At 43.0% G+C, this 25,859-nt stretch overlaps 1 protein-coding gene across 1 annotated transcript in view; it reads left to right on the top strand.

Annotated features, from left to right (window-relative positions):
- The window catches only part of LOC112257925 (protein phosphatase 1E), a 62,632-nt gene extending 54,886 nt beyond the window's left edge, over positions 1–7,746 (top strand). Inside the window, exons 3-7 of the mRNA XM_024431871.2 lie at positions 360–559; positions 2,851–3,039; positions 3,244–3,387; positions 3,544–3,637; positions 6,068–7,746. Coding sequence (XP_024287639.2) covers positions 360–559; positions 2,851–3,039; positions 3,244–3,387; positions 3,544–3,637; positions 6,068–6,993 — 1,553 coding nt within the window. The 3' untranslated portion in view covers positions 6,994–7,746. The remainder of the gene's footprint in view (positions 1–359; positions 560–2,850; positions 3,040–3,243; positions 3,388–3,543; positions 3,638–6,067) is intronic.
- Positions 7,747–25,859: the final 18,113 nt, after the last annotated feature.

Here is a 25,859-nt window from a genome sequence, read left to right as displayed (position 1 = left end):
AATAAACCCTGTTGTTGACTTACATGAGTGCCTTTGGGTTCAAGTGTGACAGAGCTCTAGTATGGAATACAGGTGTCCCAGACTACCAGGTTAATTGGGACTGATTGCAAACAAATGTGTGTGTGTGTGCCTGCGTATGTGTGATTATGTGTGTATGGTTTCATGTGAGTCTACATGTGTGCATTTTAATGTGAACAAACGTGAATATACATCTGGAGGCTGTAAATGATGTGCATTCTTTTCACATGTGCACTTATGCATGGATACATGCGTGTATAATGTATATGTGTGCTAGCCTGAGGTCTAATCACATGCCATTTATGTGCGTGCATGTGCGGTTTGTGTGTGTTCTCTTTTAGAGATTGAGTCGGTGGCCTTTGCCCGGCTCATCTTCAATAAGTTGTGTGAAACATGCTGCCTGTGGCTGAAAGACTTCCCTTACCGCCGCCGCCCTCAGCCCTACTACGAGACCTCCATCCACGCCATCAAAAACATGCGCCGCAAGATGGAGGACAAACACATCGTCATTCCCGACTTCAACACCCTCTTCAACATACAGGTAAGCATGAACAGAGTAATCCTTAACCACAGGTCTAGGATCAGTTCAACATACAGGTAAGCATGAACAGAGTAATCCTTAACCACAGGTCTAGGATCAGTTCAACATACAGGTACGGGTGACTCCAGCATGTCGCTAGGTTGATGAAGAGAGCAGCCTTCAACCACAGATCTAGGATCAGATTACCCTCCAGTTCTTACCGTAACCATTAAAGGGATATGGACTCTTTACATTCAATTACAATTGATTGCCGTTTCTGGTAAAGCATAAGAAGAAAGGGTGGGAAAAGAGGGCTCGAACACTACTGTAGCCCTGCCCTATGGCTTCTCCCTAGTGGGCTAGGCTTGGGTGATATACCTTATACCGGGGTATTTAGACATAACGACGCTATGATTTTCAATATCATTACAAAAAATATATATAGATAGAAGAAATGTGGGCTGGGCGCCCCCCGTCTCTTGTGGGCTGGGCGCCCCCCGTCTCATGTGGGCTGCGGGGGGTGCGTGCTACGCCACTGCTTATAAGTTCACTTTTTTAAAGAAATAGCGCCCCTGGTGTTTTACATTCGGTAATACCATATATCCCAGTGTGGTACAGAAACGGTATGAAATATGGATACTGCTCAACCCTATAGTGGCCTTTAAAGTGCTTACTCTAAAAGGGCTCTCTAGAAACCCCAAGACACATGGCGGATGGCATCCTGATGACCACAAAATCAATACCTTGTTCTTGGCCACACTCAAAATATATTCTCCTATCAAAGACTCCAGGATGTCTGTCATTGTTTGAATGTTTCTTAGCAACATTTGGCCTAACACTTGATGCAATAACAGTAAAACACAGTATCACCATCAATTCAGGAAGTAAACTGAAATTCCAATTCTAAATTGAGGAGTTTCAGTTTACATCCTGAATTGCCTGAATTGAAATGGAATTGACCCCAACCCTGTAGAGGCACTCTTCAAAATCGCTGTCGACTGGCTAAAAAGAGCATTTTATTATTCTGTGCATATCAGCTAATGAAGAGACCCCCCCCACTGAGTAGGCTAACCCAGCTGGGAAGCTATCGACTCACTTCACTATGGGGGGAGATCAATAAAACTCCCCTATACGAGTTATTCCCATTACAACCCCAATAAGAACAGTAAATGATAGCACAGTAGCTAGCCGCTGGTGAATGAAATGCTTCTAATAGCATTATTGGCTACAGCACTCTAACGTGCTCCCTCGGGCATGAAGGAAATGATTTCAATGAAGCTGAACAACACACCCTCACACACACACATAAACACACACACAAACACACACATAAACACACACACACACACATAAACACACACACACACACACACACAGAGAGAGAGGCAAACAGACAGATAGAACTGGAGCTAGAAACATTTCGCTGCACCTGCGATAACTGCAAAATATGTATACGCGACCAATCAAATGTGATTTGATTTGACAGAGACACACCAGCCAGATAATAGCATGTTATCTGAGCCACACTGAGTCAATCAGTCATTGAAGTCCTATCCTTATTAGTTTTCCAGTCATCCCCAACGATTATGGCCCCTCCCCTTACGTCCACTCTGAGCCAACTGGCCAGTGAGACATCCCTGGGACAGACAGGCAGATGGACAACAGCAAGGATCCTGAGATAATTATTCAGTTGGATCAAATGTTTATCTCATTCTATTAGCTAAGCATGCTAGTGGCAGGTAAGCCTCCCCAGTTAATTAAAACAAATAGATGGAGACGCAAGCAGGTTATATTTCGATGTGCATATTCGTGATGAGGCACTACTACACATCAAGAGTATGAAGCAATGCAAAACATTCATCTGTCTCAATCATTTTTACAACAAGCTTCCATAAAGAAATTGAACTCATCATAGTAATGTTTTCTAAATTACAATTGCTTCTACAGCATAGTTTGTTGCGTGTCACTCTCGTGACGTTGTGTGCTTGCCATTCATGGAAAACACACAACTGAGAGTGACACGCAACGAACTATGCTGTAGAAGCAATTGTAATTTAGAAAACATTACTATGATGAGTTCAATTTCTTTATGGAAGCTTGTTGTAAAAATGATTGAGACAGATGAATGCTTTGCATTGCTTCATACTCTTGATGAGAGTCTATACATGAATTAATATCATGTTAGAACAGGTGATGACTCCAATGAAGTGCAGAAATAAGAGTGCGTCCTGAAAGTATTGAAGCTCTAAGACATTGCAGGCTCATCCTCTTGTCATACTGTTTTGACCTTTGACCTGTGTGTGTGTTTTCAGGACCAGGAGGAGCAGGCCTTCTTCGCCGTGTTCGATGGCCATGGGGGCGTGGACGCCGCCATCTACGCCGCCAACCACCTTCACGTCAATATGGTGCACCAGGAGTGCTTCAGCCAAGATCCAGGGGAGGCCCTGTGTCGCGCCTTCAGAGTCACCGATGAACGCTTCATCCGTAAAGCTAAGATGGAGGTAAGGGCTCAAATTGGTATAGTATGGACATTTTCATTCGTATCAAATGGGGTGTGGTCAAAAACTGATTGAAATCAAATGGAAAGACCCAGTAGACACGTAACCGGACATTCATATATGTTTATGTCTAAATGTGTGTGTGTGCTTCCACCCGTATGTATGTATATGTGTGTGTGTCTGTCTGTGTGTGTCTGTGTGTTACAGAACCTGCGCTGCGGCACCACGGGGGTGGTGACCTTTCTAAGGGGACGGACCCTGTATGTGGCCTGGCTAGGGGACTCTCAGGTCATGCTGGTCAAGAAAGGCCAGGCCGTGGAACTGATGAAACCTCACAAGCCTGACAGAGAGGTCACATGCACGCACACACACACACACAAAACACACTCACTTAATCACTGTTCACTTCACACACACAGTGGTTAACATCACTTGAGCAGAGATGTCTGTCTCATATACAACCACATATCATTGTACATAATACTATCTTTCTTTCTCCCTCTGCAGGATGAGAAGCAGCGTATTGAGGCTCTGGGAGGCTGTGTCATCTGGTTCGGCACGTGGAGGGTTAATGGCAGCCTGTCCGTATCCAGAGCCATAGGTGCAAACAATCACTCTATGCCTTGTATTTATACAATTACCGTATGAAGTACAAGAGGTCGGAGTGTGTCGAGCAGAGAGTGTGTTTGTGTCGTGCAGAGAGTGCGTGTGTGTGCAACTCACCACTCAGCAGGAGGCCCATAATCAGTCTAAACTATCTTGGTGATTGAGTGCCACAGCCAAGGATCAGCTGCCACTGTGCTGAGTGGGAGACAAATAGCAACCCAGAGGTGGGGGTTGAGGGTTTCCTGTAACTTTATGCATACACAAGTGTACGTAACTTTAGGTTAGGTGACCAGTCTGATTTCCCAGCAGGTATTTAAAATCCTAATGGGATTAGATGGAATAATCTCACAGCTCCAATAATACATCATCACAATCACAACAATACTGTTGTTCTCTTGAAAACAAATGGCCTTTACATTGGAATCCACTGTAAAGACTTCCTTAGAATCCAACTGTACTCATTTACATACACAATAGGGTTGGGGTCAATTTGAATTGAAGTCTATTCAGGAAGTGATTCGATTTTATTTCCCCCCAAAAATGGAAATAACTGACCTCAATTCTAATTGACCCCCAGCCTTGATGCACAAGGAAACTTGAGGCTAGCTTCTAGTCTTATTTCCTGATAGTTATTTTAGTGGTGGCTAGTGAGAAAGCCCTACTGTGACCTGCTGTTCCCTAATCCTAAAGCTCCACTAATCTGATATCAAAACAACCGCTTCCTCGACAGCAAATGGCTGCTACATAACAACTGTTTAATACCTGCTGCATGAAGGAGAGGAGAGAAGACAGATATTGCAACACTGATATTCATACGTATATATAAATACATTAGTCACAAAGGACCGAAAATTACGCTTTTCTTACGCACGCCTTTCATATGCACTTCTCAGCAGTTTCAAACGTACTTTATGAAGGTGCGTAACGGGCTTTGCAGGTGTTGTTCCCTTGCGCGCGCTGAATAAATGTAATTCAACCGCGGAACTTTTCTCGTGGAGTTTTCATTCAATAGGGTTTTCGGTACATTTATCTGAAGCCATCCCTTTAAATACGGTGTACCTTTTATTTTGTCGACAGACTAGAATACATCAAGAGAACGGGTTAAGGAAGTAAGGATCAATAAAATAAATCCATCTAAATATATGCAGATTCGTCTCCGTTTTAGCACCAACTGGTGTTTAACGTTACTCAATCAACTGTTACTAATGATCCTCAGCAACAACCACATGGCCGTAACGGCGTTTACAGAGGAAGCAAATGAAGGTAAATGAAACAATGTAATTAAATGGAATGATAATGTAGGCTATAGGCCTACTAACTGAAGCGAACTAACAGTAAATGACCAGTTGAATGTGTTGTTTTTAGACCTACTGACGGTAGATACTGATAGTGACTAATATTTAACATGATAGAAATAGGAAACAGAGAAGGTCGGGGTAGCCTATAATTAAGCCATTCAAGAGTTCCTATCCCTGCAAGTTAAAAGGCTGTACAATTAAAATTCGACATAATGGCACAGTAATTTCATAAACTTTACTGTGGGAATGTTGATATGCTTCAGTTTGCTGCCATATGACTGGTTTCACATTTGTCTCCAGGTGAAATAAAACAAGTGTCATTTATATTTACAATTCCCTTCTCCAAACGGATTACTCATTTACCTAGCTCTTATCAATAGCGCGTATCAAGTTGTAAATTACAGTGCATGGAGAATTATGTTATTTCTATCAGAAAAAATTAAGTGGATGCTTTTTCCACTTGGAAACTGCAGATTCACTCAACTTTATTCATGGTTTCCTCTCGCATAAAGGTGGTGGAATTATGAAGGAATTAAGTCAAGGTCAGAATAAGGCGTATCTGTAGACACACCTCTGCCACACGTTCATTTCTTAGATTTCCATCCCGAACGAATAGCAGGTGAATAGCATGAATACGCAAAGAGAGAAAAGTGCATAAAAAGGTTATAACTTTCCGTTTAGGCGCTCTTAACTCGGTTTGGAGTACTGAACAACACGTTTAGGCGCTCTTAACTCGGTTTGGAGTACTGAACAACACGTTTAGGCGCTCTTAACTCGGTTTGGAGTACTGAACAACACGTTTAGGCGCTCTTAACTCGGTTTGGAGTACTGAACAACACGTTTAGGTGATAAGGTGGCAAGCAGAAGATGTATCATTTATTATTACATTTTAAATTAACATTTATTCTTTGTTTTTCTCAACCATGATTTCAAAACATATGCATAGCCTTGTGGACTTGACAGATAAAGCAGCACTGAATATCACATGAAGTTGTTGTCAGCTCTTTGAGGGTTGAACAGGTTCCTGTTTTTATAAAAAGTGCTTCAATGAGAAACATTTGACAATATATAGAATACATGATTTGTTTTCTTTGTTTCTTATCTCTCTTTGTCTTGGTGATTGACAGGTGACAATGAGCACAAGCCCTACATCTCTGGCGTTGCTGACCAACACATCGTCCCATTGGATGGCACGGAGGACTACCTGATCCTGGCCTGCGACGGCTTCTACGACACAGTCAGCCCCGAAGAGGCGGTGCGTGTGGTCAGCGACCACCTGACGGAGAACAGTGGCGACAGCACCATGGTGGCCCACAAGCTGGTGGCCTCGGCCCGTGACGCCGGCTCCAGCGACAACATCTCAGTCATTGTGGTCTTCCTCAGAGACCTCCGCGCGCCCCCGCCGGGAGAGGAGGACGAAGAGGGGGAGGAGGGAAAGGATGAGGAAGTGGCGGAGGTGGAGGAGGAAGGTCAAGGGGAGATGGGCTGCCAGGACGGGAGCACCACGGACGTTGGGGGGAAGGGTCATTGTTTCCTGCAGCAGTGCTCGGCTCCAGCCGACCTGGGCTATGAAGACCGCACAGACTCGCTGACAGACAGAACCAGCCTAGGCCTGCTGGGGCCCATGCTGGGAGAGGATGGTCGAATCAGGCTCCCCCCTGCCTGCTCACACCCTACCCCCTCCTTAGCCCTCACCCAGAATCTCATGCCTACCGAGGGCCATGGGGCGGCCTGGTTGCCCTGCCTAGAGGAGGGGCTCCAGGGCTCCAGGCACAAGCCCCAGCCTAAACCCTGTGTCCCTGCCTGCCAGGAACCCAGCTCAGACGGACAATGGCCCCTGGCGGCCTCCCTGTTTGGCCACACGGGGAGGCGCACCCGGAGGATGGAGTGCGTGAGCCCCAGGTGGGGGTGGGTGTCCCGGCGTTGGGGCCGTGCCCCCAGGGAGCTCCCTGGCCTGCTGCACTCCACCTGTAGTGTGCCCTACCCCCAGCGCTGCCCCGAGAGGAGGCCCGGGGTGGCCCTTCCCCACCTGCCCCACGGCAGCAGAATCTGATGATGTGACCTAATCTTCACTAGCTCCTCGACCTCCTGCCCCTTTCTCTGTTTGACTACAGTCATTATTTCATTCATCCATCCATCATGAGTTCCCCATCCAGGACACTGGCTCCACACCCATACCCTCACAGCCCCATTCAGGAGGCAATCCACCTACCCCTCCCCATACCCACACAGCCCCATTCAGGAGGCAATCCACCTACCCCTCCCCATACCCTCACAGCCCCATTCAGGAGGCAATCTACCTACCCCTCCCCATACCCTCACAGCCCCATTCAGGAAGCAATCTACCTACCTACCCCTCCCCATACCCTCACAGCCCCATTCAGGAGACAATCTACCTACCCCTCCCCAATACCCTCACAGCCCCATTCAGGAGGCAATCTACCTACCCCTTCCCATACCCTCACAGCCCCATTCAGGAGCAATCTACCTACCCCTCCCCATACCCTCACAGCCCCATTCAGGAGCAATCTACCTACCTACCCCTCCCCATACCCTCACAGCCCCATTCAGGAGGCAATAACAAATCCTGCTCCTGGCCCGTATTGCAAACAAACACACACTGTACTGTACTTTCTGATTCATAATGGAAAACACATTATCCGCCCACTCTATCTTCATAGATGGGAGTACTTAATACAGGATTATAAGTAGTGGTCACTTACCTGAATAAATCCAACATATATAGACTGATATGTATTCCAGATGGGAGTACAATAGAGGATAATGGCATGTAGAAGGGATATTATTAAGAAATTATATTCTATTTATAATTTTGGGGATGACGTCATCCAAGAGCAGACAGTCAGTCCTTGCCATGCCTGTCAAATTGAGGTAACGTTTGCATAAAACTAAACACGAGATGTGTTCTCATTGACAAGAAATCATTCCCAACAGACTGGGTGTGAATAAGTTGCCAGACTTACTTGGCCAAGATAGTTCAGACGAACATGTGCCTTCCCTAAACAAGAAAAAGTTTATGGGAATTTTGAGCCTCAGTCAACAAAACCCTTTCTAAGCTTCCCATTACAATATGGACCCATGTGTTTCATATCGCTTACAGGGGCTACTTAACCAACGACTATCCTGCTTTTTAAGTTCACTAACAACGTTAGAGCATAAGAATGATGAATGTCAAAGACTTCATCTCTGGTTTGACAAATATAGTAAATTAATCTTAATCTCACCATCCTTTCAAATGTAAATGTTTATTTTATATTGAAACTCCATAGAAGATGCTATATACTGTAGCAATGACTAGGTTCTGTAAAATGTGCCTCCATTCTCCTGGCCCAGGCAACCGTTGTTTAATATATATCAAAGACAGTTCAGTCTTGCTGTTGGAAAAACTCCCAATCTTTTCACCTTTAAGAAAACAGGAATTGTTGGTGCCATTCCTGACATTTTTAACTCTTACTAACACATTGTGCCATTTCCATAGCCCCCCTAACCCCCCTTCCCTCCCCAATCCCACTGAGTTCCCAGGAGCAGGAGACAAGGACACAGGGTATGAGAGGCCAAATCCCCTCACTGACCCACAGTCACACAGAGAAATACCCCCAGCCAGTCAGTCAGTTCCCAGTCACTGTCATTGCTTCCTGCTACCCTGAAACACCTAGCCGTTGGTCGCCTGGTGGCCTCCCCACTGAAGAACATGGTGGTCATTTACAGAAGGCCATTTGGACAGTGTCATCGTGAAAGATCCCCAGAAAGTAGAATGTATTCCAGTTGTCGAATGTACATGGAGCTCTCCCAGGACCTTCATAGATGGGCCAGTAGGACTGAGACAGTAATGGGGTTTTTGGACTGTGGATGTAAGACAACCGTGTCTGGATGCGGTACACCTGGAGGACACACTATTCTGGAGGCGTTTGTTAATCATGAGATACTTTATCAGCTATCCACCGTATCCTTGCAAATCTGAGTATTCTATCCTGGTGTTCCACTCTGAGAGAGCAGGATGTGGATAAGCACACTGACTCTCAGGCAGAAAGATGCCCATGCTTCTGTATCTTTCCCTTTGCGTAAGCAACACCTGCATTTTGACTCTTGGAACAGTGGACCACACAAATTGACATTTTCTGACCAATTATGAAAGACAACCAGAAAGTCGAATATATAAGGGTAGTTATCAAATGCCCCGAGTCCCCCCAACTTCCTCCCCAGTCCCACCACCACCCACATCAACTGCTTTTTCAAAGCTTTCTGCTTCTTTTTGAGAGCAAAAAACCGCACATCTTTCCCATCTTAAATGTTCCTCGAACGGGGCACCAATTGCTTATTGGAATTTATCGTAAATTCACATATTATGTACATGTAGGTATGAATGTGTGAAGGCGTACGTGTGGGTGTGTGTATACGTGTTGAGGGTATTCATGTGGTCTGTCTTATAAGTCTACTATTTAAAATCACCACTGTAAAGTCAGCAGGATGGTGGAACAATATTCTGTGTTGATATCAAGCTTCACAGCCCCCAGCACTCTACTGTACTTTTCATGTGACACCTTCCTTTGGAAGTAGAGTTGTGTACTTTAGCAGTGCTTGAGTGACAAGGGAACATGGGAATTCAAATGCTGGGCCACATTTCCACTGAAATGTTAAAATGGTCCCCCACCTCGCAGTCCTCTAACTCCGCAGTCGTTCATAAGACACTGAACCTTCAAGCCATAAACAGAAAAGTGTATGCTATAATTCCCCAGCTAAACCTGCTTGCTCACATATCCCATAGTTCCTCTCTCTCTCATCCACTTCTGCGGTATGACTCTTCCCTCCTACCCCCCCATGTCTATATGACCCTTCCCTTTTACCCCCATGCCTATATGACCCTTCCCTTTTACCCCCATGCCTATATGACCCTTCCCTTTTACCCCCATGCCTATATGACCCTTCCCTTTTACCCCCATGCCTATATGACCCTTCCCTTTTACCCCCATGCCTATATGACCCTTCCCTTTTACTCCCCCATGCCTATATGACCCTTCCCTTTTACCCCCATGCCTATGACCCTTCCCTTTTACCCCCCCATGCCAGTATGACCCTTCCCTTTTACCCCCATGCCAGTATGACCCTTCCCTTTTACCCCTCCCATGCCAGTATGACCCTTCCCTTTTACCCCCCCCATGCCAGTATGACCCTTCCCTTTTAACCCCCATGCCAGTATGACCCTTCCCTTTTAACCCCCCATGCCAGTATGACCCTTCCCTTAAAACCCCATGCCAGTATGACCCTTCCCATGCTGATAGAAACAGACCACGCTGTTCAGGTCTGTTCCCCCCTCTCCCCTTCCTTTTCCTATGCCACTCCATTGCTCTCCATGACTCTGCACTGTGTGTCCATGTACACAAAATGCTTTGTTCCTGTAAGCAATAATGAATCTTTACGAGTCGCGCATGGAAAGGCTTTTGTTCAGAGGGTTTGTCTTCACTGAGCAAGGCGGAGGGAGCTAGAGCCAGATCAAACTAACCACAGCCACACTCCTAAACTCTTACCAGTGCTCACATTCACATTGATGGGCACACACCACTTTACTTCTGCTTGATGGTAGAATGGGACACAACCTATGATGTACCCCTTAGAAAGTTGTCGGTGTATATAAAATACTACCACGTTTGGCGGCCATATTGAATTAGTCTCAAAGAGAAACACTAGAAAGTGTTTCTATGCTTGGCCAGCCCCCTGTGACAGGGTGGTTCAAACTCTGTATGCCAGGCTTCCCTGAAGACAAACCCATGACCAGCTCTTCCCCAACCTGCAGGTTAGGTAAACCAGTAAAAAGTTTCAGTATCTCTATCTTCTGTGTTGTTCTCGTAGTATACAAATGTGTATCTTAACGGTGACTATTATCATGTATAAAGATTAGACCAAGTCTTTTGTCTAAAGGGTTTTATTTGACCTCTTCTGCAACCGGATGGATTTTAATTAGACCTTCTGAATTTTCCCAAACATTTCTGGGGGTGTTACTCTCACCATTGGTGTGTGTGTAGGCACTCAGGTGTGTGTGCTGTGGCTCCAGTTGCTCCACCTACAGATCCAGGGGACTTAATTAGAGTGTCTTCAGCCTCCACCTGTCAAGCTGTGGCAATAGAACAGCCATATTTAATTAACTACCCAAGATGCATTTTAATCAAGCCCTCCAACTGTCCTGTGGTGATATGCACATATGCCCATGTATGTACATGATGGCCAGTATTTACAGGGAAAACTCCACCCAAAATCTATCTTTTGGTATTTGTTTCATTAGTCCATTATTGATATATTCCCACAATATTTTGCATGTCAGTAATCAAGTTTTCAAGATATGTAACTTTCAAAATGGAGAAATCTGGCCCATATGATGCATTTCTCAATTGCTGACATGCAACAAATACTAAAAGATAGTTTGTGGGTGTAGTTTTCCATTAAAGGAATACCAACACCCTGTAAAGTGCATCAAGCATTCTTCAGATAGAGAATACAGATGGCAAGCTACAGCGTTTTAATCATATATACTAGAAAAGGAAGAGGACATTCTCTTGTTAACATTCAAGCAGAGAAACGGAAACATTGCTATGTTTCTATTTCACCATCCAGGTGGAATGAATGGTGTGCAGTCAGATGTCCATTTATCTGTTCTCTGGCATCATAAAACATTAATCATCATTACTTATTAATGTATACCTTTTTAAAAAGCATTATAGGTCAAGAACACTTCACAAATCCCACCTGAATTTCGGAAACAGCTTTTCAGACTTAATACGTTAAAAGTTTGTGCTCCACATAGCACATATGGTATGGTATGTGCAGAAGCTGCTTATACCTTGACCAAACCGGTCCCACACGTATCTCCGAGTGCACATGTTTATTTTGTCTCCACCAGATACGTTCATGCAGGTTAAAATACCAAAACCAACTGTGAACCAACTATATGAATTTGAGGACAGGTTGAAACACATAGCTTGCAGTTGCTAGCTCATGTGTCCAGGGGATGAACATTGGGGTTGTTATTTTACCTGAAATTCATATGGTCCTTTTTTTGCTGGATCTTTGTAGAATTTTGACCCATTTTTGAGTCGTACAAAATCGTGTGTTCTCTACTCTGACAATTAATACCCAGATAAAAGGCTAAACCTAGTTTGTTTTTAGTTTGTTTTCTTTGAATAATCTCTCCTTCATCTTTCAATCACCCATGTGGGTTAGTATGCATGTAAAAACCGATGACACGCGCAAGCAGTTTAGATGAAATGATTGAATAACGTGCACATTTATTTTGCAATGCTCGCGCAACGTCTGTGGTCTATATTTTTACATCATGTAGCAGCACCACAGCTGAGTTTTTGTATATGATTGACTGAAGGCACTTTTTGTTGTTGCTGCAGGCCATGTCATGTCAGGCAAAAACTGGATTCTGAAGGATTCAAATTTAGACCAATGTGCAGGTTCTTGTATGTATGTGAAGGTTTAAGACACACTCAAGTAATGAGTAATGTTGTTCATCAGCTTGAGGACACTCACACACTACTTAATTACTATGCGGTTTACTAGCTGACATAACAGATGAGTGTGCGTTAATATCCACCAGGGTTCACAGAGAATTGTGTGTTCCAAATGTAATCAAGAGGCAACCCCACAGGAAAAGCCATGGCTTTAATCGAGGAGTCACATTAGTGATCAATTAAAGGACATTTCGGGCATCAGAGACCAAATAGCCCCATTTTCTCATTTAGGCGAGTGCTAACGAATAAGGGTGGGAGATGTACAGTGTTGCGAGAGGGTCATTAACCGAAGGCTGTAATAGGGACCACTTCAATGGAGTCTGGCGTGACAGTCAGAGCTGCTCGGTTTGGCAGTCGTCAACAGACTCCTGTCGCTATAAAAAGAATAATCAGCTTCAACACTTAATCTGGATTTATTCAATCCGTCGTTGTAGTTGGGTGAAAGCAATGGGTGATGAAATTCGGGGGGGATTACAAGAAAGACATTTTGAGTGGAGCAGCTTCCTGAACATAACCTTAACAGGTTACAGGTTAAAACTGTCATAACATGATGGTAAGAGACCTCACAGTGTACAATATGACAAAGATTGAAGAAAAGACTTCACACTAACCAAACTATACACTGGTTTAATCGGCCTAGAAAGCTGTTAAAATCTATCAGCAGTTCGAAACAACTTATTCATGAGGAATCGAGAATCAATTAAAACTAATGTGAGCTTTTAACCAAGAAAAAGTGTGGAGGTGGAGCATTAGTGATGGAACTTAATGCCATGACATATTAAATGAATCATAAAGCTTAAAGTAGTCTCTTCACACGTTACATCTCAGTTGGTAATGTGAATAAATATACTTGAGTCATGCCAATTCCTATGGGGCTTTCTGGGCTGCAGACTAATGTGCAACATGTCCTTCTCTCCAACCCTCCTAAATGAAGCCCCGCTTCCTGGCATGGTGGCCCTCTGAAAGAGGGGAGAGTTGGTGGGGACCGGATGCAAGCAGGACATGGCCAGTGCCAACGTTCACTCACCCAAGTAATCTCTGCTGAGCTCTTCCCGCGCCAACCTGGCAGACTGAGCCCCCACCCCCCTCCAGACGTGTTTATTTGTATCGTGCTTTTCAGTACAAGTAACAAAGTGTTTCACATCATAGAATAATAAAATAAAAGTATTAACAAAGAAACAAAAACAAGATAATTAAAATCATACATTGAAATATACATTAAAAGGTATGGTATTTAGTATTGGTATTTTATTAGGATCCCCATTAGTTGTTGCAAAAGCAGCAGCTACTCTTCCTAGGGTATACACAAAACATGATATAAAACAGAACATTGATAAACAAGAACAGCTCAAGGACAGAACTACATAAGCACACATAGCCTACATATCAATACATACACACAACATATATAGGTCAATAAGGGAGAGGCATTGTACTATGTGGTGTTGCTTTATCTGTTTTTTTAAACCAGGTTTTCTGTTCATTTTAGCAACATGAGATGGAAGGGAGTGCCATGCAATACTGGCTCTATATACAGTTGAAGTAGAAGTTTACATACACTTAGGTTGGAGTCATTAAAACTCATTTTTCAACCACTCCACAAATTTCTTGTTAAAAAACTATAGTTTTGGCAAGTCGGTTAGGACATATATTTTGTGCATTTTTCTAACAATTGTTTACAGACAGATTATTTCACTTATAATTCACTGTATCACAATTCCAGTGGGTCAGAAGTTTACATACACTAAGTTGACTGTGCCTTTAAACAGCTTGGAAAATTCTTATAAAAAATAAATGTCTTAAGAAGCTTCTGATAGGTTAATTGACATCATTTGAGTCAATTGAAGGTGTACCTGTGGATGTATTTCAAGGACTACCTTCAAACTCAGTGCCTCTTTGCTTGACATCATGGGAAAATCAAAAGAAATCACCCAAGACCTCAACATTTTTTTGTAGACCTCCACAAGTCTGGTTCATCCTCGGGAGCAATTTCCAAATGCCTGAAGGTACCATGTTCATCTGTACAAACAATAGTATGCAAGTATAAACACCATGGGACCACGCATCCGTCATACCGCTCAGGAATGAGACACGTTCTGTCTCCTAGAGATTAATGTACTTGTGCAAATCAATCCCAGAACAACAGCAAAGGACTTTGTGAAGATGCTGGAGGAAACAGGTACAAAAGTATCTATATCCACAGTAAAAACGAATCCTATATCGACATAACGTGAAAGGCCGCTGAGCAAGAAAGAAACCACTGCTCCAAAACCTCCATAAAAAAAGCCAGACTACGGTTTGCAACTGCACATGGGGACAAAGATCATATTTTTTGGAGAAATGTCCTCTGGTCTGATGAAACAAAAATAGAACTGTTTGGCCATAATGACCATCGTTATGTTTGGAGGAGAAAGGGGGAGGCTTACAAGCTGAAGAACACCATCCCAACCGTGAAGCACGGGGGTGGCAGCATCATGTTGTGGGGGTGCTTTGCTGCAGGAGGGACTGGTGCACTTCACAAAATACATGGCATCATGAGGCAGGAAAATTATTTTGATATATTGAAGCAACATCTCAAGACATCAGTCAGGAAGTTAAAGCTTGGTCGCAAATGGGTCTTCCAAATGGACAAGCATACTTCCAAAGTTGTGGCATAATGACTTAAGGACAACAAAGTCAAGGTATTGGAATGGCCATCACAAAGCCCTGACCTCAACCCTATAGAAAATTTGTGGGCAGAACTGAAAAACCAACTTATTGTGGGAAGCTTGTGGAAGGGTACCCAAAACATTTGACACAAGTTAAACAATTTAAAGGCAATGCTACCAAATACTAATTGAGGGTATGTAAACTTCTAACCCACTGGGAATGTGATGAAATAAATAAAAAGCTGAAATAAATCATTCTCTACTATTATTCTGACATTTCACATTCTTAAAATAAAGTGGTGATCCTAACTGACCTAAGACAGGGAATGTTTCTAGGATTAAATGTCAGGAATTGTGAAAAACTGAGTTTAAATGTATTTGGCTAAGGTGTATTTAAATTTCCGACTTCAACTGTAATACTGTACGCTTTCTTGAATTTGTTCTGGATTTGGAGACTGTGAAAAGACCCCTGGTGACATGTCTGCTTGGGTAAGTGTGTGTGCCAGAGTTGTGTGTAAGATGACTGCAAACAATGTCATTTTCAACACAATGTTTCTTATAAAAAGAAGAAGTGATGCAGTGGAAGACATGCATGGTATTTATATTTGCCCTCTGATTACAATGAAGAGCAAGACATGCCGCTCTGTTCTGGGACAGCTGCAGCTTAACTAGGTCTTTCTTTGCAGCACTTGACCACGACTGGACAATAATCAGGATAAGAGAAAACTAGAGCCTCCAGGACTTGCTTTTTGTAGTGTGGTGTCAAAAAAGCAGAGAATCTCTTTATTACGGAGAGAACTCTCCCCATCTTTACAACCATTGAATCTATGTTTTGGCCATGGCAGTTTACAATCTAAGGTAACAAGTATTTAGTCTCCTCAACTTGTTCAACAGCCACACCATTCATTACCAGATTCAGCTGAGGTCTAGAGCTAAGGGAATGATTTGTACCGAATACAATGCTCTTATACTGAACAGAAATATAAACACAACATGCAACAATTTCAATTTCAAAGATTTTACTGAGTTACAGTTCATATAAGGCAGCGGTTCCCAAACGTTTTATAGTCCCGTACCCCTTCAAACATTCAACCTCCAGCCTCGTACACTCTCTAGCACCAGGGTCAGCGCACTCTTAAATTTAATTTGTAAGCCTGCCACACACACAAACACTATATGATACATTTATTAAACATAAGAATGAGTGAGAGTTTGTCACAACCTGGCTCGTGGGAAGTGACAAAGAGCTCTCATAGGACCAGGCACAACTAATAATATAATAATCAATCATTTCTCTCTTTATTTAGCTATCTTATTTGTGAATAAACAATTGTGAATAACTCACCACAGGTTAATGAGAAGTGTGTGCTTGAAAGGATACTAATAACTCCGCAATGTTGGGTTGTATTTGAGAGAGTCTCAGTCTTAAATAATTTTCCACACACAGTCTGTGCCTGTATTTAGTTTTCATGCTAGTGAGGGCCGGGAATCCACTCTCACATAGGTACGTGATTGCAAAGGACATCAGTGTCTTAACAGCACGATTTGCCAAGGCAAGAAACTCTGAGCGCAGCCCTATCCAGAAATCTGACAGTGGCTTCTGATTAAATTCAATTTTCACAGAACCGCTTGTTGCAATTTCGATGAGGCACTCTTGTTAAGATATTGGTAAGTGGACTGGAGGCAGGGCATGAAAGGGATAACGAATCCAGTTGTTTCTGCTGTCAGTTTCAGTAAAGTACCTGCGTAATTGCGCACCCAGCTAACTCAGGTGCTTCGCTATATCACATTTGACATTGTCCGTAAGCTTGAGTTAATTTGCACACAAAAACTCATACAATGATGGAAAGACCTGTGTGTTGTCCTTGTTAATGCAGACAGAAAAGAGAAAAGAGCTCCAACTTCTTAATCATAGCCTTAATTTTATCCCGCACATTGAATATAGTTGCGGAGAGTCCCTGTAATCCTAGATTCAGATCATTCAGGCGAGAAAAAACATCACCCAGATAGGCCAGTTGTGTGAGAAACTAGTCATCATGCAAGCGGTCAGACAAGTGAAAATGATGGTCAGTGAAGAAAACTTTAAGCCTGTTTCTCAATTAAAACATGCGTCAATACTTTGCCCCTTGATAACCAGTGCACTTCTGTATGTTGTAAAAGCGTTACATGGTCGCTGCCCATATCATTGCATAATGCAGAAAATACACTAGAGTTCAGGGGTCTTGCTTTAACGAAGTGAACCATTTTCACTATAGTGTCCAAAATGTCTTTGAAGCTGTCAGGCATTCTCTTGGCAGCAAGAGCCTCTCGGTGGATGCTGCAGTGTATCCATGTGGCGTCGGGAGCAACTGCTTCCACGTGTGTTACCACTCCACTATGTCTCCTTGTCATGACTTTTGCACCATCAGTAGAGATAGCAACACTGACCATCTTGACCACCAAAGACCATTTGATGTCACAAAGCTGTCCAGTACTTTAAAAATATCCTTGAATGTTGTCCTCGTTTCCAGTGGTTTGCAGAAGAGGATGTCTTCCTTAATTGACCTCCCCCATAAACGTAACGGATATATACCAGGAGCTGTGCCAGGCCCGCCACGTCTGTTGACTCATCTAGCTATCATGACGTGGCCCTCTTTGGGTATAGCGAGTACCATCACCCTCTCTCTCACCACCTCTCTCTCCCTCCTTCACCCAGGTTCTGTTATCTCAGGTCATAAATTCCTGGAGGAGACTCTCTCCTCATGGCCATGCAGTATATAGAGAGAGATAGTTTCATGGTAGAACAAAGGAACTTCTTCTACATCACCGAACTTGAGAACCAAACAATATCCATGTTTTGGAGAATGTGTAAACGGTCGGTGGAGTAGCCAGCTATGACCCGGTCCGTTTTGTTTCATGTTGTGACCTCATGAAAGACAATACAGCTACATTACCATGACTCTGTTTATACAGGAGCCTCCATTATGAGGTTTGCGTCTAATTATTGTATAAAATGAATGAGTAAAGATGAAACTATTTGTGAAATTATGTAAGGTGATGTTGAACCGTTAATGTGAGAGAATTTTATTCCCTTCAAAGTTTAACTAAGTCATTGGCCCGCCCCCATGAGCACAGACATGATCTGGCTCATGGGACAGCCCTTTTCTACTGTTACGAATAAAAGCCCCACCTGAAGAAACCCACTTCAGACCATGCATACCTCGGTCACCGAGAGGGCAAAGGTTTGAGTAGAGACCACAAAAACTTCAGTATAAGCTAAGGTTGTAATGGTTGTTGAATTACTAACCAAACCACGTGGAACATTGGTGGAAATGGTTTAACTCTGAGACCATCGATCCCAACAGAATAAGAGCAAATCTTCGATAGTAATTACTAGTCTGCAGCTAGAAATGATGTACATTGAATGTGAGGACCGACAACCGCCAAAATTCTATTCTGTAAGAACATCTCTGAATGGGACTCTGAAGTAACCATTCTAACCACGAAAGACATTTTGGAAGCAGATGGAGAGACGAGTGGATGAACTTTCCAACAGAAAGATGGATGATTCCAACAGAGATCTCTGACGACACACTGAGCGTAAATATATATTGATTGCAATGATTCCCGAATGAGTGAGCATTCATGTGCAAAGGATTAGCATTTCAATTAATAATTATCAACTGTGTAGTGACTCTTGTAATTCTCGCCCTTCTCAGTCCATACCCACTTCCCTTTGTTCACCAAGCTGCCATATCAGTTTAGCCCACTAGGGAACCTCCCCTATCATTTCCTTGTAACCATATCTAATATTTGTTTGTTTGAGAATGAGACTAATGTGGGGTGGCAACGTAGCCTAGTGCTTAGAGTGTTAGACTAGTAACCGAAAGGTTGCAAGATCAAATCCCTGAGCTGACAAGGTACAAATGTCATTCTGCCCCTGAAGAAGGCAGTTAACCCACTGTTCCTAGGACATCATTGAAAATAAGAATTTGTTCTTAACTGACTTGCCAAGTTAAATAAAGGTTAAAAAAGTGAGGTACAGATTAATTAATTAGAAGACTAATTGATCAGATATTAAAATATCTGAAGAGTTATATTAGGAAAATTATAACTTTGTAATCTGAAGATTTTCCTTGGTGCCCCAACTTCCTAGTTAATTACAGAGAATTGATTTGATAAAATAACAGTCTTCAATTTAATGATGCCAAAGACATGACACAGCTGTAACGCATATAATTCACTGGCTTGTATGCGAAGCAGTAATTGTTTCAAAACATCTCCTGCCATGTCACTGAGGCGTTGTGAAACAGTGTTTGATGAAGACATTGTCTGTATAGTTTTAAAAATCTTTTTCCCGAGCATTGTCCCAGCCATATCCACGGCAGCAGGAAGAATGAAGTCCTCCACAATATTATGGGGCTTGCCTGTCCTTGCCACTCGGTAGCTCACCATATAATACGTCTCTAGCCCCTTCTTATTAATGGTATCTGTTGATTTTATACATCTTACTACTTGAAAGTTGTTTTTATTCCCACTCAAAAAACTCCTGTGGCTTATTTTTTTAAATGGTCATGTTTACTTTCTAAATGTCTGCGCAAGCTTGAAGGTTTCCCACGAGAGAGTAACGGTTAATGTGATTGGATTTTAATTATTTGACTAGGCTACCTGTATTTGACATTGTGTTGTTATTTCGCTAAACACTAGATGGTTTAATTTTATTTTTGGCAGTGAAACGAGGCTACTCAGGTGATAAAAAAACCTCACCCAAATATATAGCCTCGGTGGAAAATATAAATGTACTGTTTGAAAATGTGAAGGTTGCTGACACGTATATGGCAGGTCATTGGTAAAAATAGAAAAGAGTAGAGGGCCTAAAGAGCTGCTCTGTGGTACACCACACCCTGCATGTTTGACAGAGAGGCTTCCAATAAAGAAAACCCTCTGAGTTCTATTAGATAGATAGCTCAGAATCAACAATATGGCAGAGGTTGAAAATCAATAAAACCTCACTTTTCAGGTTATATCAATAATATCAAAGGCTGCACTGAAATCTAACAGTACAGCTCCCACAATCTTCTTATTATCATTCAACTAATCAGTAATTTGTGTCAGTGCGGTACTGGACCTTTCTGGTCAGGTCGTCCATTCTTTTATTAGTTGACTTCACAAGTATTTGGACACAACACTTGAAGCTATTTTCATGTTGTTGTAACAACTGCTTGTTGAACTATTTTTGTTTTAGTTTAAAAGACCCTTCACCTGCGATAGAGAGACACCACTGTCCTCAATGGTACTCCCACCAGCTTTGGTCTTTGTTATGGTAGCAACGTGGGTTACACTGTTACTCCTGGCAGTTCAGGTCACAGGGAAGATGGAAACAGCAACAAACAGCAGAGATCTAGCAGTCACAAGCCCGGGACAATCCACTGTCCCAGCCACAATGACTAACCCCGTCGCGGGCGGCGTTCAAGCCCTCAAGGAAACCCCACTAGCTTGATAGGCAGCTAACAGTTGCATCCAGTGGCCAAGCAGCTCATCAAACCCCTTGGTCAGCAGGATCCCTGGACCGATAGCAGCGGTCTCAGAAACTGATGCCAACTGCAACGCGGGATCCAAACTCAAAAAGGTAGTGAGCTAGTAAGAGCTGTAGCGTTTTGAACTAACTGTGAATTGACTGATTTCTGACTGAGACAGGTAGGTATAGAAAGAGTTACAGTGATCCAGGCATGAAGACGTAAAAGCATGAATATGTTTCTCCAGATCAGTGACTGAGATAAGACTTGACTTTAGCATTATTTCTTAGATTATAAAAGCAGGGCTGAACAACCTTTTTTTACATGCAGCTCAAGATTTAGGTCAGAGTCAAAGCCGACAGCAAGGTTTCTGCTTGTAGGCTTTACATTTGTGGACAAATGACCAAGTTTATCTATCATCTGAGTTCAAGGTGGTGGTCAAATACAACAACCTCAGATTTTTTATCATTAAGGTAGAGAAAATTGTCAGACATCCAACATTTGATGTCAGCAAGACACATTTGGAGAGAACTGTTCAGAATAAGGGGTCAATGAAAGAAAGCCATGTATTGTAAATACACCCATATTAGTCTCCTTTTCAGCACCAATTGGTAGATTGATTGGTACTCCGATCTTTACCTTATTTAGGGTTAGGAAAGTATTTATGAATAATAATTTAAAAAACAGGTTTGGATAAAGATCGGTGAATCAAAAATACAGTGGTTTGATTCATCCAGAAAGTTACCATATCCATTGGTTCAATCCATGAAATATTGGAAGGCGAGAAAAGCGTACAATATGGGTTGAACACTAGTCCTATGAACCTACACTAATAACGAACGAAGTCAGCTATCCCCACATGCTTCAAGGTGACCATTGTTCCTGTACCCAAGAAGGCAAAGGTAACTGAACTAAACGACTATCACCGCCTGGGCAACAAAGGAGTGGCATCGTAAGAAGCATTTCAAGGTCCTGGAGTGGCCTAGCCAGTCTCCAGATCTCAACCCCATAGAAAATCTTTGGAGGGAGTTGAAAGTCAGTGTTGCCCAGCAACAGCCCCAAAACATCACTGCTCTAGAGAAGATCTGCATGGAGGAATGGGCCCAAATACCAGCAACAGTGTGTGAAAACCTTGTGAAGACTTACAGAAAACGTTTGACCTCTGTCATTGCCAACAAAGGGTATATAACAAAGTATTGAGATAAACTTTTGTTATTGACCAAATACTTATTTTCCACCATAATTAGCAAATAAATAAATTAAAAATCCTACAACGTGATTTTCTGGATTTTTTTTCTAATTTTTTCTGTCATAGTTTTTCTGTCATGTCCACAGACATGTGACTAACAGAAATATAATAATGTGTCCCTGAACAAAGGGAGGGGGGTCAAAATCAAAAGTATCAGTCAGGATCTGGTGTGGCCACCAGCTGCATTAAGTACTGCAGTGCATCTCCTTCTCATGGACTGCACCAGATTTGCCAGTTCTTGCTGTGAGATGTTACCCCACTATTCCATCAAGGCACCTGCAAGTTCCCGGACATTTCTGGGGGGGAAATGGCTCTAGCCCTCACCCTCCAATCCAACAGGTCCCAGACGTGCTCAATGGGATTGAGATCCGGGCTCTTCGCTGGCCATGGCAGAACACTGACATTTCTGTCTTGCAGGAAATCACACACAGAACGAGCAGTATGGCTGGTTGCATTGTCATGCTGGAGGGTCATGTCAGGATGAGCCTGCAGGAAGGGTACCACATGAGGGAGGATGTCTTCTCTGTAATGCAGAGCGTTGAGATTGCCTGCAATGACAACAAGCTCAGTCCGATGATGCTGTGACAACGCCCCAGACCATGACGGACCCTTCACCTCCAAATCGATCCCGCTCCAGAGTACAGGCCTCGGTGTAATGCTCATTCCTTTGAAAATAAATGTGAATCCGACCATCACCCCTGCTGAGAAAAACTGTGACTCGTCAGTGAAGAGTACTTTTAGCCAGTCCTGTCTGGTCCAGCGACGGTGGGTTTGTGCCCATAGGCGACGTTGTTGCCAGTGATGTCTGGTGAGGACCTGCCTTTACAACAGGCCTGCAAGCCCTCAGTCCAGCCTCTCTCAGCCTATTGCGGACAGTCTGAGCACTGATGGACGGATTGTGCGTTCCTGGTGTAACTCGGGCAGTTGTTGTTGCCATCCTGTACCTGTCCCACAGGTGTGATGTTCAGATGTACCGATCCTGTGCAGGTGTTGTTACACGTGGTCTGCCACTGCGAGGACGATCAGCTGTCCATCCTGTCTCCCTGTAGCGCGGTCTTAGGCATCTCACAGTACAGATATTGCAATATATTGCACTGGCCACAGCTGCAGTCCTCATGCAGCATGCCTAATGCACGTTCACGCAGATGAGCAGGGACCCTGGGTATCTTTCTTTTGGTGTTTTTCAGAGTCAGTAGAAAGGCCTCTTTATAGCATCCTAAATTTTCATAACTGTGACCTTAATTGCCTACCGTCTGTAAGCTGTTAGTGTCTTAATGAACATGCACCTGTGGAACGGACATGAATTGTTTATGTTTCCTTGAACAAGCATGAAAAACAGTGTTTAAACCCTTTACAATGAAGATCTGTGAAGTTATTTGGATTTTTACAAATTATCTTTGAAAGACAGCGTCCTGAAAAAGGGACATTTCTTTTTTTGCTGAGTTTAGTTTATTGTCAAAATGCTAAAAACAGTAGGCCATTTTAGTCAACTAAATGCCTTTTAAGTTATGTCACATCACATTTGTATTGTCTCATTAACCTACAGTGCATTCAGACCCGTTCACTTATTCCACATTGTTACATTTCAACCTTATTCTAAAATTGATTAAATTGTTTTATTCCCCTCAATCTATACACAATATCCCATAATGACAAAGCAAAAACAGGTTTTTACAAATGAGCAAATGTATAAAAACCCTGAAATATCACATTTACATAAGTATTGAGACCCTCTACTCAGTAATTTGTTGAAGCCCCTTTGGCAGTGATTACAGCCTCGAGTCTTCTTGGGTATGATGCTACAAGCTTGGCACACCTGCATTTGGGGAGTTTCTCCCCTTCTCTGCAGATCCTCTCAAGTTCTGCCAGGTTGAATGGGTAGTGGTGCTGCACAGCTATTTTTGGGTCGCTCCAGAGATGTTTGATCGGGTTCGTGTCTGGGCTCTGGCTGGGCCACTCAATGACCTTCAGAGACTTATCCCGAAGCCACTCCTGCATTGTCTTGGCTGTGTGTTTAGGGTCATTGGGCTGTTGGAAGGTGAACCTTCACCCCAGTCTAAGGTCCTGTGCTCTCTGGAGCAGGTTTTCATCAAGGATTTCTCTGTACTTTGCTCCGTTCATCTTTCCCCTCGATCCTGACTCGTCTCCCAGTCCCTGCCGCTGAAAAACATCCCCACAGCATGATGCTGCTACCACACTTCACCGTAGGGATGGTGCAAGGTTTCCTTCAGATGTGACTCTTGGCACGGTGGTGAGTTTGATCTTGGTTTCATCAGACCAGATGATCTTGTTTCTCATGGTCTGAGAGTCCTTTAGGTGTATTTTACTGAGGAGTGGCTTCTGTCTTGCCACTACCATAAAGGTCTGATTGGTGGAGTTCTGCAGAGATGGTTGTCCTTCTGGAAGGTTCTCCCATCTCCTCAGAGGAACTCTGTCAGAGTGCCCATCGGGTTCTTGGTCACCTCCCTGACCAAGACCCTTCTCCCCCGATTGCTCAGTTTGGACTGGTTGCCACCTCTAGGAAGAGTCTCTGTGGTTCAACACTTCTTCCATTTAAGAATGATGGAGGCCAGTGTGTTCTTGGGGACCTTCAATGCTGCAGACATTTTTTGGTTACCTTCCCCAGATCTGTGCCTCCCTATAATCTTGTCTCGGAGCTCTAAAGACAATTCCTTTGACCTCATAGCTTGGATTTTGTTCTGACATGCACTGTCAACTGTGGTATTTGTATATAGACAGCGGTGTGCCTTTCCAAATGATGTCCAATCAATTGAATTTACCACAGGTGGACTCAAATAAAATTGTAGAAAGAGCTCACGGATGATTAATGGAAACAGGACGCACCCGAGTTCAATTTTGAGTCTCATAGCAAAGGGTTTCAATGCTTATGTAACGAAGGAATGTTTTTCATTGTGAATAAATTTGCTAAAATTTCAAAAACCTGTTTGTTTTCGCTTTGTCATTATGGGGTATTGTGTGTAGATTGATAATTATTTAAATCGATTTTAGAATAAAGGCTGTAAGGTAACAAAATGTGGGAAAAGGAAGGGGTATGAATACTTTCTGAATGCACTGTATATGAAGTAGTTCTAAAATTCCAGAAGCAAAAATGAACGGTGAAAAAAACAATTGGAACCATTACCGGGTTTTATGCGTATTATGATGCGTCCACTATAGGTGCTATTTGTGCTGGGAATGATACTGAACCACCCATGCTCACTGAGAAACATCTGCCACAAAGATGGGACCTGAACTAGTTGGGGACCAAGCCAGATTCCCACCCACATTTCCAGATGGTCAACAAGGATGTTCTTATCAAGGGTCAAATGCAGCATTCAGATCCAAAAGAACTAGATAGAGCATTCAATGGCAGCCAACAGAGTCATTACTAGCAAGGTTTCCATCCAACTGCTGACAGCAGATTTAAATGCAAATAGCTATTGTAAAATATGAATATGCTCATTTTCCCACCAGTGGCGTTTTCACCAAATGGACTTGTAGATAAAAATCAGTGCGTGATGAGGTAGTGCACACAAAAATTACTTTTTCGCTCAAGTTGAATTGTACCGAATAAAACTGTAAAAGTTAAAAACGTATTTACATCGCATTTTCAACTACCAAGTCGTCAAACTGTTAAACAGCAAATGCGCCTACTCCGGTTTTGGCAACTGAGCTCAAGCCAACAACAGCTCGCAGATAGTGCGGTTAGGATGTGCAGACAGACTAGTCTACATGTGATAATTATAAGAGCGAGAATATTTTTTATTTGTCAAACGGCAGTCAAGCATCGATCATCATGTCACCAGATAGACCCTCGATATTTATTGGAAAGGATCATCAAGCTCATCACCAATGCCGTGCACTTTTACCACCCTGTGAAATCCATCAATTTATTTCATCTGTAGCCTAATAAACTGTACGGTTTCCCGAGTGGTAGAGGGAGGCCCACACACACACCATTTCGTCACGTGACTCAAAAAGTTGACTTCGACATGTTT

This window comes from Oncorhynchus tshawytscha, linkage group LG09, assembly GCF_018296145.1.
Source record: "Oncorhynchus tshawytscha isolate Ot180627B linkage group LG09, Otsh_v2.0, whole genome shotgun sequence".
NCBI classification, from domain to species: Eukaryota; Metazoa; Chordata; class Actinopteri; order Salmoniformes; family Salmonidae; genus Oncorhynchus; species Oncorhynchus tshawytscha.
This window is presented reverse-complemented; position numbering and strand designations above follow the sequence as displayed.